At 45.9% G+C, this 21,620-nt stretch overlaps 1 protein-coding gene across 1 annotated transcript in view; it reads left to right on the forward strand.

The window, feature by feature from the left end:
• Nucleotides 1–7,220: 7,220 nt before the first annotated feature.
• The window catches only part of PNOC (prepronociceptin), a 39,635-nt gene continuing 25,235 nt past the window's right edge, over nt 7,221–21,620 (forward strand). The window contains exons 1-2 of the mRNA XM_050948939.1: nt 7,221–7,258; nt 21,447–21,589. Coding sequence (XP_050804896.1) covers nt 7,222–7,258; nt 21,447–21,589 — 180 coding nt within the window. The 5' untranslated portion in view covers nt 7,221. The remainder of the gene's footprint in view (nt 7,259–21,446; nt 21,590–21,620) is intronic.

Below are 21,620 nucleotides of genomic sequence, written 5' to 3' on the forward strand. Positions count from 1 at the left end.
TTCCAGGGTCAAGCATGGTGCAAAGGGGGGAGGGATAGCTCAGGGGTTTGAGCATTGGCCTACTAAACCCAGGGTTGTGAGTTCAATCCCTGAGGGGGCCATTAAGGGAACCGGGGTAAAAATCTGGGGATTGGTCCTGCTTGGAGCAGGGGGTTGGACTAGATGACCTCCTGAGGTCCCTTCCAACCCTAATAGTCTATGATTCTATGAAAGGCAGCATGCTTAAGCAGAGAAAGGGAAGAAGGAGCACGTCACATTGATCCCCGTCCAGCTGATGCATGAGCAGCAATAAGTGACTCCGAAGTTTTGGCTCCTCTTTCCTGAAAGGAAAGTCCCAGCATGGGGCCTTTGAAGAAGAGTGGGAGGAGGAAGAGGCAAAATGCTAAGATCTACCAGACTCAACGAAAGACTTGGGGTAGCAGCAAACCTCTGGGAAAAGAAGGTGCTGAGAGGACTGGCTAGAGGCAGGCAAACTGCAGGTGAGGTCTGTGCAAGCTTCCTACACACACCAATGTCAATGTACCTCAATCCTAACACCTCCCTGCTATTTCAGTCCTGGCCCCCTCCCCAGCTCTGCCAGTGCATCTCAATCTTAACTCACAGCTCCCCACCCCAGCTATCCAGTCCTGGGCACCCCATCCCCCCTCTCTGCATATGCACTTGTGCTGCAGGTATGTTTGTTACATCTTAAAAAAAAAAGAGATTTATTTGTGAGATGTAAGACATAAAATCCAGTCATGTAACACCAAAAACAGTGCGGAAACAAAAAGGCTTAACACACAAATACAAATGCTTCTCTCTGATGTTCAGATCTTGCTAGGGTGTTGTTACAAGAAATTACACAGATAAAATCTCACCACCACCAAGCCTTTTGTTGTCTTAGTTTAAAACACTGAGCCAAGAAAGCTATTTCTCATCTCTCTGCTACTCAATTTGGGCCAGATCATGGTCCCACTTGAGTTACCTGCAGTCTTGCCTTTGATTTCAGGAGAAACAAGAGTTTGACCCTTCCAGATCAGTTTGTTTAGTCTTCAGGAGAATCCTTTGTGGGCGTTGGGTTGCTTGAAAAGATTAATTCAGAAGGATCTGCCCCCTCCACCCACAACCCAGAGCTATCAGAAACTCTGAACATGGAGAGAGTGGTCTGGTGGCTAGCACAGGGGTTGAGCATCAGTACTCCTGGGTTTTTTTTCCTGGCTGTAGGAGGGAATGTGTCTGGTGGTTAGAGCAGGTCCACATTCCAATATTTTATTCTTGACTCTGCCACGGGTTTAGCTGTGTGACTTTTCCAAGTCACTTGATCTTTGTGCCTCAGTTCCCCTGCCTGTTGCCTGATCTATGGATTGTGTATTAATTATATTGATTGCTTAAGCGTTCGAGTTATCACCTTGCAGTTTGACAGGTACTTGTCCCAAGATCAGGCTCTATGGGCAACACTGCAGAATGGGATTAATACTTTCCTACCCCACAGGAGTGTTGTGGGGGTTAGCTAAGAAATATTATTATACAAATGCTATTGCTGTAAGTAAGAGGCTACAGTACTTATGCTCACAAAGGCTAGATCCAGTGCATGACTTTAAGGGGGAACCCCTGTACCAGTCTGACTAAGACTATAGGCATCTGGCAATGGAGCAATGCAGCATTTGCTTAGCAATGAGATTCACTCTACATTCCCTCTTCTCAGTTTCAGTCTGTTACTCTGGCCCAACCTGCGCCCTTGCGTCCGAGCTATTCTTATAGAAACCCCAGCCTGACCATCTGCACAGAGGGCTGCACAGCTTCTGCAGACACGCAGCCCCGCCAGAGCGCCTAGGGTTTCACTGCCCTTTGTTTGCGATATGCCCCAGCAGCCGTCTCCCTCCCTTGGCGCCATTAACCCTTCCACCATAATTAAAAAGAGAGGCTCCTCCTCTCTCGGGCACTGACTAATTGATTCCTCAGCTCTGAAGAGTAGCTGATGCTGATCCTATCCCCCTGAGAAGCAAATGATGGCAATCCGGGGGATGAGCCATCCTCAGCTTCCTTCCTGTCAGCCAGGAGAGAGACAGTGCAACTGAGTGGACTGAACAGGGAGCTGGGCCCCCTGATACTCCTGGCTCCTAATCCTGGCCATGCCACTGACTCACCATACAGCCTTGGGCAAATCTCTGTGCCTCAGCTCCCCATCTGTAAACTGGTGACACTGACCTGCCTCACAGTGGGTGTGTGACCCAGGGACCTGTTGGTATCAACTGGCAGAGGGCACAAAGGGTACCTATGGTTTTACAGGGATCCTCGATACTGGATATCTGCATAACCATTCACCAATGTGCAGCATGTGAGGTCTCTACTGCCAGCCAGTAACCCACTGCTTGTCATAATCATTGCAAAATGTATGTACAGATAATATTTAAGGAGTTATGTGTCTGTACTGAAAATTATGCTCTTTCGGTCTGGAAGTTAAGATAGGTCACCTGGAGAGCACATACCTCGGAGATGTTCCTTTCTCACAGGAGGTAACAGACACCTATCTCCTTGTCTGGCCAGCTGTGTATTGGGTATTGTACGCCTCACACTGTAGGCCTATTTGTACACTGAGCCACAGGCTAAATAAGAGGTTGTGAAATCTGCAAGAGAGGAAATCTACAGGAAGAAACAAAGAGCAGGGGGGTGTCCTGCTTTTGAAAAGACACAAAGATTTGGGTGCGTGTCTCTTGGAGTGCCAAGAGATGCACTGAATCCTTTACCAAGGAGGGGAACTGACAATGTGGCTGTAGAGCTCTGCAGAGATTTGGGCTGAGAAATACTTTACTACACATGAATATCCTGTTAATTAAGTCTAGACTGTAGAATGCATGTTGTGATTTTATTTTATATGTAAACATTTGTTTCCAATACTTCTACATGCTATTGAATCTCCAGGCTTTGTTAAATACATTTATCCTTGATTTCATTATAGACGTATTTCAGCGCTGCGTGTCAAGCGGAGCAATGAGGTGAGGTGGAACAGGTAAGCTGGGGCGCACTATTTATTTGGAAACAGCAAATCTGTGAATACTATGAGTGCCCAGTGGAGCAGGGGCCAGACACTCTGGTGGGGGATGCTCAGAGGCCTGGGGGGTTGGACTGTGCCTATCGCAGGGAATAGCGGGGCCTACATAGGCCTAGAGGGGAGTGTTTGTGTTGTCTGTGGCCAGTGGAACTAGGGAGCCAATGCACAGGCTACCCCACACGAAGGGCAGGTGGGAGGGAGGTGCCTCACAACCTAAGTTCCCTCTAAGCTGTGCAGCCGTGTGGCCACGCAGCTACCTATTAAGCCCCACACAGTGGGAAAAATTAGAGAGAACACTGCTCACAACCCTAGCTACCCCACAGGAAGCATCACAGGATGCTGTGAGATTTAGTGTGTTAACACAGAATAAGGATGGCACCACGGTTAGGGAACTTGCCTAGGACTCAGGAGAACTAGGGCCAGTTCAGTGCTATTGCTACAAACTCCCTGTGTGACCTTGGGCAAGTCACTTAGTCTCTCATAGACTCATAGACTCTAGGACTGGAAGGGACCTCGAGAGGTCATCGAGTCCAGTCCCCTGCCCTCATGGCAGGACCAAATACTGTCTAGACCATCCCTGATAGACATTTATCTAACCTACTCTTAAATATCTCCAGAGATGGAGATTCCACAACCTCCCTAGGCAATTTATTCGTGTTTAACTACCCTGACAGTTAGGAACTTTTTCCTAATGTCCAACCTAAATCTCCCTTGCTGCAGTTTAAGCCCATTGCTTCTTGTTCTATCATTGGAGGCTAAAGTGAACAAGTTTTCTCCCTCCTCCTGATGACACCCTTTTAGATACCTGAAAACTGCTATCATGTCCCCTCTTAGTCTTCTCTTTTCCAAACTAAACAAACCCAATTCCTTCAGCCTTCCTTCATAGGTCATGTTCTCAAGACCTTTAATCATTCTTGTTGCTCTTCTCTGGACCCTCTCCAATTTCTCCACATCTTTCTTGAAATGCGGTGCCCAGAACTGGACATAATACTCCAGTTGAGGCCTAACCAGCGCAGAGCTCTCTCTGCATCAGTTCCCCAGCTGTAGCAGGGGTTAATAGTCCTGCCCAGAGTGCAGTGAGAATACACACATTAAAGAATGAGAGAAGCTTAGATACTACAGGAATGGAGGCCAGATAAATACCTAAGAATAAAAGATGTTGAGCTCTTTGTGTGTAAGGAGCTACAGCAAATGCCTCCAGAATGGATCTGAAATAAATGGACTGAGAATCTAGATAATCTTCCCCATAGGATTATGAACTATTTTAAGAAGGTCAAAGTTGGGGACGAAGCTATTTGATAGTGACTCTCTACCCAGATACTGTGTGATCCCCCTCTAGTTTGAGGTTCAGTAAGTACCTATTTAAAGCATAATAGCTCATATTTATAGCATCTTTCATCCTAAAGGAGCTCAAAGCACTTTCCCAACTTCCCACAAATACAGTTCCTTGATCACTTCATCAGCCTCTGATGCAGCCACCTCTAGCGTGGTGGTATGTGGCAGTTGTTTCACAACAAACAGCAACACCAGTTAATATAGGAACCAGAGAAAAATCTTATTTCCAACTGAGATGGCAGAGTGAGGGTTCAGAGAAAGCAGAATGTAACTGCTGGAGTTGGAATTCAGCAGGGAAATAGGACTAACTTGCCTGCTCTGGAGATCACTTCTACATACAGGACCTCTGCTGATCAGAAGTGGTTAGGTTCTTATCTCACCTAACACACCAGATTGCTGCCCTATGGGTTTGTTTCCAGCACCATCACTCTGAGTGTTTCAGCTTGAGTGGCCAATGACTCATGCTGATCCCTTTGCTCTCTGACTTTCAGTTGTTGTTTAGCATATGCCGATTCACCAGGCAGGGTGACATACTTTCCAAACACCATGTCTGGAGAGGATGTTCACTGGTGTCTCTCATATCAGTGGTCAGCTGCCTTTGTAGCTTCTTAGGGGAGAAAAGGATTTTAGTTACTTTGTGCTGCTCTTCAGGGTCTATATTTTGAGGCTCAGATCCATTCGCTGCTTTTTCACAGGAATTAGGGGCTGTCTGTTCCCAATCCATGGTGATCATTGCTTGATTAAATAATCCTGTGCAGGGATTTTCTGCTGGATACCACAGGCTCTAGTCAAGGTCAGCCAGAAAAATAAGACAACCAGGTAACTGCTCAGAGGCTTCTGGTTTAGCAGGCTTGGCACCTAGTGGGCCTCAGACGAGGGGCAAGGCCACGGGAGAGGCAAGTGATGGCTGCATTTCCCAATAGAGCAAATTGGAGGTGGGGCTTCACACCAGGTGCTCTGCAGATGCAGGATCAACTTGTACTGAGCACCCGCCTACATCTGGCTAGCGGGGCCCATTCATTTGCTCTCTCAGGAGGTCTGCACTGTTCAGAGTGCTGCATCACGCTCACCTGTCCACATGGACACAACCACATCAAACCCAGAGATCTCCACCGCCTCCCAGGTGCTCTGAACTCTCATTTCTACACATGGCTACAGCCCCTCCTATGCAACCTCACTCCCTCTCCCCCGCCCCCACTAGCAGAGGCTGATCCTTTGCCTGCTGCTGTTGCAGCAGGATGAAATGGGGAACCTGACTCCCAACCCTTGTATGACACAGCCCTGACCCCCAATGCTTCTCCGCTGCCCGTAGAAAGTGGGCTGTTGGCCAGACCCTTGCACCGCAATATTACTACCTCTTCGCCTGACATCCCCATCCACATTCTCCCTCCTGCCTTCGACCGTAGTGTTTTCGCTGCTGTCACTGCTCTGTATTGTGAGAGAGCTGCATGAATGGCCTGTTATAGATATTGCATTCTGTTGTGGCAGAGTTAGAGGTTGGGCTAAGGGGGGTGGTGCTTGGATCTTAGAATGGGGTGGGATGGGAGCTCTCCAGAGAGCATCTGGGAGATGCAGGAAGTAGTGCTGGCAATTCCATAGCTGGCACTCCTTCCTGAGTTAGTACTGAGCCAACATCCCAGCAAGGTGCAGGCTGGGGAGGGTGCTGTGTTGTGCGAGGCACCATCTTTCAGGAGAGGCGGAAAACCCAGGACCTGTTCATTTGGCATCTTTGATCTCCTGGTACTTTTCACATAAAAATGCCACTTGATCCCGATGTTCTGGCAAAATTCTAGCTATTGTCTTCCTAAAATTCCCCCTTGCAGTTTTGGTGGGATGCAGAATTCTCCTTAGCACAATGGCTTATACTGCTGGGTAGGTTCACGTGTGCTTCTAAACTGCTGCTGAATTCCATTCCAGCACTGCCTGTATTTCAGTGGTGGGTGGAGTGATCCCTCTTGATCTTTTTCCTACCTCACAGGGGTCTTGTGAAGCTTAATACATTTGTAAAGCACTTTGACCTTGTTGGATGAAAGCTGCCAGTAACTTTATATAAAGCAAAGAATTATTAATAATACTCTCAAACTCTCCAAAGGGTACCAAAAAAATCACAAAACATTTATCTGGCACTGTTCATCCTCAGATCTCAAGGAGCTTTCAGTAAGCCCCTTTATGCAGAAAGGGAAACTGAGGCACAAAGCAATTAAAGTGACTGGAACGGAACCCTGTCTCCCAATCCAGGGCTCTCTGCACATCACCACACAATCTTCCTGTCAGCGTTTTTTCATGTGCAATGATACAAGCCCTGGGAGGAGAACAAGCAGTGCTAAATGTTCACACCTCTTCCTTCTGGATCCAATTGAAGTGCTTTGTGAGTGAGGTGCAGGCCAGGGGATTGGGAAGCTCAGGCCTGACTGGAAACCCAGGATTCCCTTGGCTTTTGTCCGGTATGCTGTGGCTCTGACTGAGCTGCTTTGGGGTTCTGTGCTGCACTTCGCTGGCACCAGGAGGTCTGAGCGTCAGTTACTGCTGCGCCTCCTATGAGTAATACCGTGAGGTACTGCTTGTCCGCAGCAGGCTGGTGTCATGGCATGTAAGTTAAAGGGTTCCGGTAAAGGGATCGCAAAGTGACACTGTTTCTGGAAAGGTTTCGGGGGGGAGGTGGAGGGGATGCTAAGGGCACAGTGCTGCTCCCCAGCTGTTAGTTAGCGTGTCAGCCAGCCAGCATCCTGGGGGTGGGCTCACAGATGCACGTGGTGGTAGGCTGGGACGGGAGATGCGTGGATGTGTGTGTGTGTGTGTGTACTGTATATATATATACACACCACTGTGACAGAGACACTGTGGAAGAGTCACATATGAGAGGAAGCCTTGCTACTGACAACACACCCTCAGGTAGGCAATTGCTTGATAATACCAGCACTGCTTCTCTTTGTGTTAGTGGGGAACAGAGGACCACAAGGGCTCTCTCTTGCTCTCTGCATGCAGGTGCTTCTTCAGATCAGGACATCCTTTTAATATAAAGACAATGGGAGAGGCTTTGGGTTTTGCTGAGATTTTTCCCCCATTTAAAGGGTTACAATGAATATATTCTCTTTAAGGAGTTTCTCTGGCTGAAAGGGACTGGAAGATCAGACCCTGCTTAAGATGCTAGTTTGGGTGAGTGGTTCGAAAAAAAAAAGTTTTGCCTTCACAATCCAGTTCCCGAGAAAATCTTTCTTGGACCTAATTACATGAAAGACCAAATGCAACTGGAGAAGGAATTGTTCAGTGTTCCAAAATCTACTAACCCTGTGGAAAAACCACATCATCTTCTTAGTAATGTGTCTATTGATTTCTACCCTCCCTGTTATTTCTATTGATATTTATCAGACAGGTCTCATTTACATGGCTGCTCATTCCAGACATAAATATTTTGCAGGTGCCTGATACTCAGTTGAACAGAATGGGGGATTTTTGTTTGCTAGCTTTAAAAAACGAATTGCTATGAGGTTTGTGCAGTTATTCCCAGGATGATTTCTTTGACCCAGGCTCAGAATTCCCTCAGTCATGGCACCATTATTTTCCCCATTCAGTATTTCTAGCTCATCTAATTTAAAGCAAGAACAAAACAGATCACTAACTTTGGAACTTGACTGGAGAGTGTTCTCAAAGACATCTGAATTAGGAGTGGTGCCTTGTTCTTTTTGAAAACACACAAAAGGTAAACAGAATATTCTCACAGTCACCCGTGCAGGACAAGAAGGTGTAGGAATGACAGATTCAACTGGGTTATACTGGAAGGAGAAACCTTTTCCCAACAATGCTCTGCCTCTAAATTGCATTTCTGAATCTACAGATTTACTGCATTTTACAATTTGGCCAATTATGACCAATTGCACAATTTAGTGAATTAACAAGAGTATACACTTGCTTTTCTGCAAGCATCATATAAACTAGAGGAATCTATGGCCAATAAAAACCCTCACTGAAATCTCACAAAAACCAGAAATGTAATTTTCTTCTTATCGACCCATTCTCTCAAAGGAGCGTGATTTCAATAATGTTTGTGAAATGCTTTGAGACACTCTAAAAATGTTAGATATTCTTATTATTTTGTATACATAAGTCTTTTAAAACAGCATTTTCTGTTTTAGGAATCAGATTCTTCCTTGCTTACAGGCAGGCTAGTCATAACTTTATACCTATGATTTGGAAGAGAGCTTCAGAGAGCAAAACTGCCAGTGTTTTAACTGTTTCCAGTGGGGGTCACTATTGGACAACCTTGTGGCTATTTGCTGAAATCAGTTGGACACACTCACTGTGACTAACAGAAGCTGACATCTGCTAGCCACAGTGTGTTCAGACCAAGGGCCTGATCCAAAGCCCATTCGAGACAATGGGAGTCTTTCCGACTGGGCTTTTGTTCAGGCCCCACTTTGGTATGTGTGCATGAATGAATGAAAGAATGTTATGGCTGGATTAACTGTACAAATGTAAATTTTAGAGAATGCAGGGTACAATTCTCTGTCACTCTCTGGTATGGAAATCACCCTTTTCCTTGTCTGTTAGCTCAGTGAGAGCATGACTGATTCAGTACCGCTTCACCCACAGAGCAACAGCTCCACACACACCAACAAAGCTAAAGAAAACTGATCATATTGTTGCCGATTCTAACTTTTATGGCTATTGATTCTGCAGAAGGAAAACTAGACCATCCAGCCCATCCCAACTCCCCCTGTGGGATGGTTCCCACCTAGACATTGTGTCCAGACTCATGTCCCAAGCAATGGGGCTTCTGCCACATCCCTTAGGAGATTGCTGAGCAGACAGTGGGGGGCAGGGGGAATTAATGATTCTGAGCCTGCTTGCACAAATGCTCAGTATAAAAGCATCAGTGCCTTTTAAATTAATTTTCCCAAAGACACAACAAGAGGGCAAAGATCCTGCCACTGGTTCTCTGCCTGGATAAAGTGCAATAGAAAATGCCTATGAGAGGATTTATTCTGTCGTTAGTACTGCCAGGCTCCAGCATTAGGCTGATCTGCAGCGTGAAGTAAGTCTAGCTCTGAGCTGGAGAGTTCCTGACTGGCTTGGATACAGTAGGTCACAGGAACCAGTTCAGTCTTGACTTCTTAGGTTGTTTCACAGCAGTACTACCAAATGGCAACATGTTTTGACCAACAAGGTGCTTTCTGCCATGTTATCTAATGGGGAATTTCTTCCTAATATCCTAATACTGATCAGTTTGTGCCCTGATGCATGAGGACTGATGGGCCGTGTAGTTTTTTATTCTAACTGGCCAGTACTATTCTTAGTAAATGTTTAATCCATTTTTGAATCTTACTAACCTATTCAACTCAGCAACATCCTACAGCAGCAAGTTCCACAGGTTAATCATATGCTGCTGTTTAAAAATAGCATATTCTTTTATGCCTCCCTTTCCACTTGTGTTATATGGGGAAGGATTATTAATGGATGTGCTTGGTTGATCTAGTGAGCTGTGCTCAGTACAAGTGGCCGCAGTATTATTCACAATTTTGTATACCGCCAACATGCTCCTGTCTGGAACCACAGATACCCCTCCAATAGCCAGACTCCTAATATCTGAATTGGTAGGCTGGATTTCCATAGTGCTTTACAGCTTGACTACTTCACAATAGAAATTGAGCACAATTAAGGTACATTGAGTGATAATAACCACCAATATTTTATGCTTCCCTAGCACTTTCCATCCAGGGATCCCATACACTTTACAAAAAAATGAATGAATCTGCACACCCCTGCCCTTCCCTGTCAGGTTGGAAGGCGGATGCCTTGTCCTGTCACCCTCCCCCGAGTGACCAGATGTCCCGATTTTATAGGCCTTGTCTTATAGAGGCACCTATTACCTCACACTCCCCGTCCCGATTTTTCACACTTATTGTCTGTTCACTCTATCCCCCTCCCCCTCCCAGAAGCTACATCAATATCCCTGTTCCAGGCAGAGATTTCTGCTGAGCATGTATTTGTTCTGGGAAGAAAATATTTACAGCTTCATCTATACTTCTGCTAATTACGTGAATAAGGATACATTCTCCTCTTGACACCCTGTGGGTGGAGATGTGATGACTATAGGATAGTACGCTCGAGTGTCTTACGCCACCATTTGCGTGACTGGGTGCCTCTCACAGAAGCTATCAGCATCTTTTTGGATTCCCTGCCTTCACACTTCCCAATTCATTCTCCCTCTCATGCTCCCTGCAGTTTATAAAGCCTCATAGTTATGACCCTGCTCACCACTAGACTTAGATTGGCATATTTTTGGCTACGTTTAACAACACAAAATTTGGAATTTGAATTTTGTTGCTAGTCCATGGACCAGAGCCTCATCTATGACCAGCAGAAGTGTGTGGGTGGGGGTGGCTTCCCAATCCTGGGGTTGGTAGCAAGTCCCACCAGCCCTCGTGTAATTTAAGTCAACCTAGGGGCTGCTCTGAACTACCCTGGCTGGCTCTGGGCTCCAAAGGATTGCCAGAGTGCTGCATAGGAGGTGGGGTGGGTGAAGCCAGGGCAGGAACTTGTTATGCTGGCTCTACATTCACTAGCTGGAGAGTTGTGGCTGCTTCTTGACCATATCTCAGCCCTCTGTGCCCTTGCTCAGATCTCTGCCCTCCATCCCTGGGCAGGGCTGCCTGGGGTGGGGGGCAAGTGAGGCAATTTGTCCCAGGCCCCACAGGGGCCCCCACGAGAATATAGTATTTTATAGTATTGCAACTTTTTTTTATGGAAGGGGCCCTCAAAATTGCTTTGCCCCAGGCCCCCTGAATCATCTGGGCGGCCCTGTCCCTGGGACTCCCACCCCTCACTTTCTGACTGGGTTGATTTCGGGAGGTTTACAACAGCAGGAAGGTTCATAGCTGCTGCTCTGACCCCACCGCACAGTTGATCCCTTGAGAGCCACAAGCAATTGTGCGTCAAGCCAGGATTTCACATTGCACGGCAGTACAAATCAGCCGCTTTGCTTATCTCTCTCACCAGAACATGTCTGTTCCAGCCAATTCTCTGTGGTGCCTTTCATTCACTGGGTGATGATTGCTAGTGCCTGGAGAGACTGGGCTGATAAGATCTTTCAATTAGCAGGAAAGAAAAGACTCAATGATTGTCTGTGTGTCTCCCTCAGCCACTTTGTGACAGCCAGTTGCAACCTGCCTTTCTAGGGCACAGTGAACTTGAAACCTCTTTGGGAGACAAAAGGGGTGTGGTAAGCTGCCTGGCGGGCCTGATCCTGATCCCAATTACTTTGGCATGAATAAGGAGTAACCCTGTTGCAGTTAAATGAGTTACACTGTGTGAGTGAGGTCAGAATCAGGCCCATTGGAGTTTTGCCCTTGATAGTACGGGGAGAACACAGCCTTTGTCTAGTTAGTCTGGGAAGTAGAGAGAAATACTGGGTCTTGTCCAGCAGCTGCCACAAAAGAACCCCATTTATATTAATTATAGCCAACACCTGCCTCTTCCCCACCATGAGAAGCAATGAACCACTGGCTTGCATGGGAGCAGGATGGAAGCCACACACTCTCATGGACGTCAGTGAGTGGGGTGCCAGCCATTCTGGGCTGAAATAATAGTTAATAAACTCAAAGGAAAAAAGAGGTCTTAAACAGTAGACTCTAATAAAAGGGTCATAAATGACTAAGTATTGGTAGGCGTTGTTTCTTTATCTGAGTCTTAATTCTAAGAGCACCACTGTGCTTTCTAGATTGATTAATAGATTTCACAGTCAGAAGGGCCATTAAGATCATCTAGCCTGGCCTGAATGGCCAGTGTAAGTGCTTGACAGCACTTCCTACTGCTAGATCACTTTTCATTCATGGCTCTGAGGTGCTGCCCAAATGTAAGAGTTGAAAAATGAGAACAGGCTTTAAAAGCAGAGCCTTGTAGTGACCAGATAAAGAAGCAGGAGACGCCACAGACAGAGACATGGATAGTAACAGTTAGCACTTTTGTAGAGCTTTTCCCATCTCCACGATATTCTGTTCACTTCAGTAATTAGCCCTAATAACACTGTGAGACAGATCATCCAGGACTAGTACTCCCCCATTTTACAGATGGGGAAACTGAGGCACAAAGGGGTCTCACACAATGTGCACAAGTACACCCAGGGAATCAGTGGCACCCCTGGGTTAGAACACAGCACTGCTTGGACCACTAAACTCTGCCTCTGTGCATCGTGAGAGAGGAGATTAATCTGAATAACTTTTAGGGGTGAGTTGAAAGGGTGATTGCCATTCCCAGCCCCTCTTCTGGAAGCTCTTGCCAATCCTCTGACTCATTCTGCCATCCAGCTTTAATGAGACTCAGCAAAGATTAAAGTAATTCCAAACCTTATCAGCGCTCTCTCTTGTACAGTCGGCAAACGACAAACAAGCTACTGAGATTAACCCTTCCATGCCCTCAGCATATGCTACTCCAGCCAGATAGAAACGGTGTGTGACCCTGGTACCAAAGTGCAATGAATCTGATACTCCAGACTTTATGGGAATCTGCGTAACACTTCCACTCTGCTGGTAACACTGAATTAAGGAAAATTTGTACGAACCATCCCTTCTTAGCATCACTTCCATGCAGAAAGAAGCAGCCCAGCTTTCATCTTTTTACTGGCTTCTGTGTTCCCTCTACTCAGCCTGGAAAAAGAAGAATGGTTGGAGGATCCCGAAGGCAGCCTTTTCCTCTCTACATTTGCCACTGTCACAAGGCCCAGAGAAGTTAACTAGGTCAGGCCACATCAGATTGGAACCAGTTCAAACGTTTGCCCAAGTTAGAGTTGACCTGGACTCAAACTGAGTCTTTGTTCTGAGGTGTCAGAGCTTTAGACACGCTAGTTTTTTCACGGCACTGCAACCGTGACATACACAGGGGTGTGCTCAGATGCCAAGGTGATGGGGGTGGTAGAAACCCCTAAGATAAACAAACTACATGTTAGCTCCAAATCTCAGACCTGCTCTGGTTACTTTGCCTGGTCTTGTACATGAGATGGCATATTCATACCCTGCACATTGACTGTACCTGTTTCCTTCTCGAACTGCTGGGAAAACACACCATGGTCCCACACCAGCCAGCAAAGCCAGCTGGAGACACCAGGGCCAGCCATGCTGTACCATCCTAAGGTGCAGCAGAGGCCCAAGGAGCCATAATCCCTTCCGCAGCTCCCTCTCAGGTAGCACCAAGACCCCAGCTCAGGGCAGTGCTAATCAGGCATGCTTGGGCCCTAATGGATTTCACTCCCTGACATCCCTCTGAGGAAGGTGAATGATCCCCATTTTGCAGATGGGATAAACAAGTCACAGAAAGGTGAAGTGACTTGCCCAAGACCGCACAGCGGTAGAGCTGGGAAATGATCCCAGGTCTCTTACCTTCACCACAAGACCCTGGTCTGTTTCTCCCTTTTAGGCAGTTAATCTAGTCCACTGGCTCTCAACCTTTCCAGACAACTGTACCCCTTTCAGGAGTCTGACTTGTCTTGCATGCCCCAAGTTTCAGCTCCCTTAAATCTATTTGTTGACAAAATCAGACATAAAAATACAAGTGTCACAGCACACTATGACTGAAAAATTGCTGACTTTCTGATTTTAGAATTATATAGTAAAAATAAATCAATTGGAATATAAATATTGTACTTACATTTCAGTACATAGTATGTAGAGCAGTATAGACAAGTCATTCTCTGCATGCAATTTTAGTCTGTACTGACTTGGCAAGTACTTTTTATGTAGCCTGTTGTAAAACTAGGCAAATATCTAGATGAGTTGATGTACCCCCGAAAAACCTCTGTGTACCCCCAAGGATATGCATACCCCTCGTTGAGAACCATTGATTTAGTCCAGCCCTCAGATGCCAGTACAAGGTGATTGCCTGTGAATATACTCCAGTGCATTTTCCAGTCTAGTTTTCCCTTTGGGAGATTCTTCCATAGTCTACATGCATATGTCCCTGGGTTAGCTATACACTGCAAAGGTGCCATGTCAGGTGAATGAGGCAGCACCAGCTGTGGGCACCACCTCAACCTCAGATCTGTGCTACATGAGGCAGTTCTGGCAGGGATCTGATCATTTATTTTCGGTAAATTGATGCTGCTGCAGCAGCAGGTAGTTAAATAACATTATCCTATGACCACATTCCAACCCACTGACAGTATCATTGCAGTAAACTGTACCCAGGGGGATGATTTTAAAGAGGATTCACAGTGTAATATGCAACCCTTCAGTTCTGCAGGTGGACTCATCTCCCTGTAACAAAGCCCCTTTTAAATCTCTTCCAGTGAGGCACCCCAGGCCCAGTCCTGTACACCCTTTTCACTGAAGTCAAGAGAGCACTGCATGCAAACTCTATACATGAGGGAGGTATGCCCATCCTCTTGGCATGAGCTAGGGGCCTGGATTCTTGTCCCTGCCTGGAATGAGACAGCTGGCACAAAGGGAACAGAACAAGGATCTGGCCCTAAGTATCAAACTATCTTCTCCTCCAGCCTTCTCTGTTTTCCCACCTCCTCTCTCTCTCTCTCTTTCCCCCAAAGACTTTTAGGGGTTCTACTAGTTCCTGTTTTACACACATCTCAACAGTAGGGAGACCAGATGTCCCGATTTTATAGGGACAGTCCCAATTTTGGAGTCTTTTTCTTACATAGGCTCCTATTACCCCCCACCCCGTCCCGATTTTTCCCACTTGCTGTCTGGTCACCCTCGCTCAACCCAGAAACCACAAGCAGAAGCAAAAAGAAATGTTGTGCTCCGAATCCTGGTATTACTGAAGTCAACAGGGCCAGTTCTGCTCTCACATCAGTTTAACACCCGCTGAGCTCCACTGGCTTTGACCAGGTTACTCTCAATTTACCCTCCCATGAGCAAGTCCAGAATCAGGTCCAACTGGTGTCGTGCCACTGACTTCAACTGCATCAGAATTTGGCCCTCGTTTATTAGGTCTGTATCAAACATCTCATTTTTGTATTTGTCCAAAGGCAATTGCAAGCTGGATAGTAGACAGAGCAATAAATGCTGCACTCAAGCATTATACCTGATTGCTTATTGCAACAAGGAGCTGGTAAAAAGCATACCTGAGTGCTTAGTTAACTTTGTAGCCTCCCAAATCATCCCAATTAGACAGTTTCCTCTTAAAATTTGTTTATCCCCTACTATTGTCATCAGAAACACCCTAATAAAACCAATTCACCATGTTTTTGATTATACAGGTGAATGGGAATTTCAGCTCTGAGCGGCTAATCATGTGAATAAAAGCGGTTATCCCCACTGTGCAGAACGACACTGTGACGGATAAGACTAGTGTGGAGCAAATTACTTTTCCTTACAAAAAACAATTCATTATTTTTATTTTTAAATAGCGACATGCACTAAGGTTAAAGACCTTGCTCAAGCTATTCACCTAGAGGAGTAAGATTGGCAAATGAGCCTCTGGAACGAGCTTCACATCTGCCTCTTCTAAGCTAAGTTTATTCACAGTGGCAAAAAATGTAGTCTTAAGGCGCAGGTTACAAAAGTGAGGAATGAGATAAGCAGCTTCTTTAAATGCTACAGGCACATCTCAGACCTGTTGTGACTGTCCACTCCTTCAGCAGGCTGGGGCCAGTTCAGGGAAGCCCTGGCTAGTCTAAACTATGCCCATATGGCTATACTCCCAAGGAACCAGCTGCCATCTACTTGCCGGAGCACAGCATGGTCTGGCTATGCCATCTTCCCCTCTGCCCCAAAGAATGACCTGACATGCCCCCTACACTATGGGCTGCAGAAGGAGGGGTCAGTTAGCCTGACTTTATGCCAGTGGAGAACCAGGGGTGGCTCTAGGCATTTTGCTGCCCCAAGCACGGCAGGCAGGCTGCTTTCAGCGGCTTGCCTGCGGGAGGTCCGCCGAAGCCGCGGGACCAGTGGACCCTCCGCAGGCAAGTCGCCGAACGCAGCCTGCCTGCCGCCCTCGCGGTGCCGGCAGAGCGCCCCCCGTGGCTTGCCGCCCCAAGCATGTGCTTGGCGTGCTGGGCCCTGGAGCTGCCCCTGTGGAGAACGCCTCCATGCAGGGCGGATTCCCCAGCTGGGGAGATCTGGCTTCTTTCTAACTTCTTCGCACCAGGACCAATGCCCAATAGGACCAGAGCGGGGCTCAGGATTGAATCCCACTGTTCTTCTATTCATCCACATCCGCGGATGTGTGAGTGAGTAGAATTTGTGCTGCTCTACACATCGTCTCTGGATCCAGGCCTTGGTCTCTGATCAGCAGGAGCTCCTGGTCCTCCATGTATTGCTCAGGCTGTAGTGCCAGCCAAAGCAATGCCCCATGCTGTCCCAGCTCATGTCCAGTACATAGGGTGGATCCCCATTCATGGATTGTCACCTCTGAGCAGAATCTTACAGTGTCAAGGGAGGAAATGAAAGTCACACTGCAGGAAGGGGGCCTTCCGAAGCCTCCCAGCTTTATGCCACACTTGCTTGATGCTGAGGATGGGAATGCAAATCACAAACAGGACATCCCACTAGACAGGAGACATAATGCAGAACATCTGTCACACCACCGTGCTTTGTGGGAGTCATTGCCCTATGCAGGAGAAATGCAGATCCGGAATTTCACAGGAAGCAGAGAGACTGGCATCCCTACCTACTGTGTTCAGCTTAAATCACCCTGGTGACAGGGACCCTGCCTGCAATGCAGCGCTACTCCTGGACTCTGCTCATGAGTAATGGCGTGTCATGTCTCCTGTCTCACTGTCATGCAAATAAGAAAACCTGTTTCTTCTGTGTGCCAGGACCCAAGTCCTTGTTCCCCTTTTCCCAGCCCTGCTGATTAAATACAACAGCTGAAGAGGGAGCTTTCAGCTAGGTCAGACAGTCTATATGTACTTGCACAGCACCTAACCCAGTGACTCTCAGACCCATGACCGGGGCGCCTGGATGCTGTTATAGTACAAACAATAAACAATAATAGATCCAGTGCTGGAATTTCAGTGGTGAGAACTTTGGGGGATTAAGGGAAAAGACCGTGGGCCATCTGCACTATTCTCTTTTGTTTAAGTTGATATCTTAATTTGAGATGTACTAAGTCTCATTAACAAGGGGAGGAAGGATGGTTAAAAAGATAAGCCACTGGCAGGAGTCCTGGGTACCTCTTCTTCAGCTCTGATTCACTGCTGCACCTTGATTGAGTCATTTCACCGTTATGTGCCTCAGTTTCCCTATCTATAACATGGCAATAAACAACCCCAGTTTCACAGAAGTGTGAGTCTTCATTCATGGCTATAAAGTGTTTTCAGCTCTTCAGATGAAAGGTGCTTGAAACAAGGTAGCATGGTCTTCTGTTAGCCCATTTCAACTATCCCCATATTGGCTGGGTACATGTCATCTCAGGATGGGATGCAGAGATAAAGTTTCTTGACCCTTTAAATTACTACTTCTTGGATCAGCTAGGCCTGGAACTCACAAGAGGAGAGGCAATTCTGATTTAGTCCTAAGTGGAGTACAGGTTCTGGACCAAGAGGTGAATATAGTTGAACCATTTAGTAATAGTGACCATAACATAATAAATTTAACAACCCTCGGGTGGGGGACACCAATGCAGCCCACCCCAGTAGCATTTAATTTCAGAGAGAAGAACTACACAAAAATGAGGAAGTCTGTTAAACAGAAGTTAAAAAGTACAGCGCCAAAAGTGAAGTCCCTGCAAGCTGCGTGGAAACTTTTTAAAGACACCATAATCAAAGCTCAATTTAAATGCGTACTCCAAATTTAAAAACATAGTAAGAGGACAAAAAAAAAGTGCCACCGTGGCTAACCAACAGAGTAAAAAGTGAAAGTTAAATCCTATTGAGGAAAATAGAAAGGAGCATAAACTCTGGCAAGTGAAGTGTAAAAAAAAAAAAAAACATAATTAGGAAAGCCAAAAGAAGAAATTAAGGAACAGCTAGCCAAAGATTCAAAAAGTAACAGCAAAAAAAAAAAAAAATTTAAGTACATCAGAAGCAGGAAGCCTGCTAACCAACCAGTTGGGCCACTGGACAATCGAGATGCTAAAAGAGCACTCAAGGAGAATAAGGCCATTGCTGAGAAACTAAACTAAAACTAAATGAATAAGGCCATTGCAGAGAAACTAAATGAATTCTTTGCAACAGTCTTCATGGTAGAGGATGTGAGGGAGACAAACCTGAGCCATTCTTTTTAGCTGACAAATCTGATGAACTGTCCCAGATTGAGGTGTCATTAGAGGGGATTTTGGAGCAAATTGATATATTACACAGCAATAAGTCATCATGGCGAGATGGTATTCACCCGAATTCTAAAGGAACTCAAATGTGAAATTGCAGAACTACTAACTATGGTTTGTAACCTATCACTTAAATCAGCTTCTGTATGAGATGATTGGAGGATAGCTAATGTGACGCCAATTATTTTAAAAGGCTCCAGAGGCAATCCTTGCAATTACACGCTGGTAAGCCTAATTTCAGTACCAAATTTGTTGAAACTATAGTAAAGAACAGAATTATCAGACACGTAGATGAACACAATTTGTTGGGGGAAGAGTCAACATGGTTTGTGTAAAGAGAAATCAAGCCTCACTAATCTACTAGAATTCCTTGAAGGGGTCAACAAGCATGTGGACAAGGGTGATCCAGTGGACATAGTGTACTTAGATTTTCAGAAAGCCTTTGATAAGGTCCTTCACTTAAGCAAAGTAAGCTGTCATGGGATAAGAGGGAAGGTCCTCTCATGGATCAGTAACCGGTTAAAAGATAGGAAACAAAGGGTAGGAATAAATTATCAGTTTTCAGAATGGAGAGATGTAAATAGTGGTGTCCCCCAGGAGTCTGAACTGGGAACAGTACTTTTCAACAGGTTCATAAGTGATCTGGAAAACGGGGTAAACACTAGTGAAGTGGCAAAATTTGCAGATGATACAAAACTAATCAAGATAGTTAAGTCCCAAGCAGACTGCAAAGATCCTTTTCTCACAAAACTGGGTGACCAGGCAACAAAATGGCAGATGAAATTCAGTGTCGATAAATGCAAAGTAATGCACATTGGAAAACATAATCCCAACTATACATATAAGATGATGGAGTCTAAAGTATCTGTTACCACTCAAGAAAGAGATCTTGGAGTCATTGTGGATAGTTCTCTGAAAACATCCACCCAATGTGCAGTGGCAGGCAAAGAAGCCAACAGAATGTTGGGAATCATTAGGAAAGGGATAAATAATAAGACAGAAAATATCATATTGCCTCTATATAAACCCATGGTACGCCCACATCTTGAATACTGCACGCAGATGTAGCAGCACATTTAAAACAAACAAAAGAAAGTATTTCTTCACACAATGCACGGTCAACCTATTCATGGAGGATAGGTCCATCAATGGCTATTAGCCAGGATGGGCAGGGATGGTGTCCCTACTCTCTGTTTGCCAGAAGCTGGGAATGGGCGACAGGAGATGGATCACTTGATGATTCCCTGTTCTGTTCATTCCCTCTGAAGCACCTGGCATTGGCCACTGTTGGAAGACAGGATACTGGGCTAGATAGACCATTGGTCTGACTCTGTATGGCTGTTCTTATATTCACATTCTCAGCAGCTGCTGGCTGATTTTGGCACCTGTGGAGGTGAAAGTGGGATAGGAAATTAGGATCTGAGGTTAAAAGGTCCTTCAGATAGAGCCTTAGAGCCAACCAGACCTGGGGAGAAGTCTTGGGTTGTCATATTGCCAATGACAAGGGCTTGGAAGCTCAGATAGAAGAGTAACTTGTATTCTAGCTGTGTTGGCGATAAGAGAGAGGCTAGAGAGGCGGACAGAAGTGAAGTGAATACAAGCAAGCTGAAGCTGGAGAAGAGGATGTCTCCAAGGACTGGGGATGAGATGCAAACACCTTCATGTCTAGATTACTAGCTCAGACGGGAGGCGGTCTCTGCCCGGCTCCTAGCAGCCAGGATCCACATCCCACAACCACCTCCCTAATTGGCTTTAAATCAGCTACTTTGGCTGGCAGCCTCAGCCCAGAAACTATGATGGGTCACAAAAACGTACTTCCCCTCACCGCCCATAAGTGATCACTCCAGGGTTGAGGTAAACTTCGCTTCTGGATACCTCTGTTGTCTAGACAAATTCTGTCTGTGGCTGCCAATCCTTCATCAACACAGAATTAACTTTTAAAACGTCTTTCAGTTACACTGAAGCTTAACTGAGCTTGCTTTGGGTTTGAAGAGTGCCTCAAAGAAGGGCGAAGTTGCAACCATTGATTTTAATGTAGGAGTGACAGTGCAACTTGGCCCACTTTAACTCACTGATATGGAATTTTCCTCCAGCACCATCTCTAATACAAAATTAATGTACCAGACCAGCACATCTATCACTGAAGACAATGTGAATTGTATGAATGTGTCTGACAGCAGAATTTGGTCCCATATGTTCGACAATATCTCCTTCATGTGTGTCACTAAGAGCTGATGGAGCATTATGAGTAATACTGTTTGTTATGGATTTAGCTGCTCTTTAAATTAGCAAATTGTTTGGAAACCCAAATTTGGTTGCCTATGACTCTGTTCATTACTCACATTCGCTGAACAGTTTCGACAGAAACATTTTCAGATCAGAGGCTCTTCATCAACAGTTTACTTTGACTATTCGCACCTTTTGTTCCATGATCTTAAAGTGCCTTACGAACAACTGAATCTCACGCTGCCTCTGTGGAGCGATGCGACCTGCAATTTAATGAGGGGTTCCTGATCTGAAGAAGTGAAATGATTCACCCAAGGTCACACAGGGAATCAGTGGCAGAGTTGGTAATGGAACAGTGGAGTCCTGACCATTAGTTTTGTAAAACCATGGACAGTTTGAGGAAGCACCAACTGATTGGGGCAAAAGCAAATGCAGCATCTGTTTCCAAAAATGAAAGCGTGATCCTGGCAGTTACTGACCAGTCAGACCACATGCAGCTTGTTAGTGTACTGGGAAAATAATCTGGTTGCTTAAGAGGTTTTGCCGCTCTGGTGACTCAGCAATGGGAGAATTTCTCTTTCTAACAGACCGGGAGTGATCTCTTCAATGAGCTACTTGTCTTTGTTTCTCTGTTCCCTAGGTCTTGCAACTGCCACCATGGGGGCTCTGCTGTGGGATCTCTTGTTGCTGTGCTTGTTTGCCCACGTGCTCGGCGACTGTCAGAGGGACTGCCTGAGCTGCAACAGACACTTGTACAACCAACAGGACAACTTCAATGTTCTCGTAAGTCAGTCAAGGCCATAGCCTCACTCAC

This window comes from Gopherus flavomarginatus, chromosome 4, assembly GCF_025201925.1.
Source record: "Gopherus flavomarginatus isolate rGopFla2 chromosome 4, rGopFla2.mat.asm, whole genome shotgun sequence".
Classification (NCBI taxonomy): domain Eukaryota; kingdom Metazoa; phylum Chordata; order Testudines; family Testudinidae; genus Gopherus; species Gopherus flavomarginatus.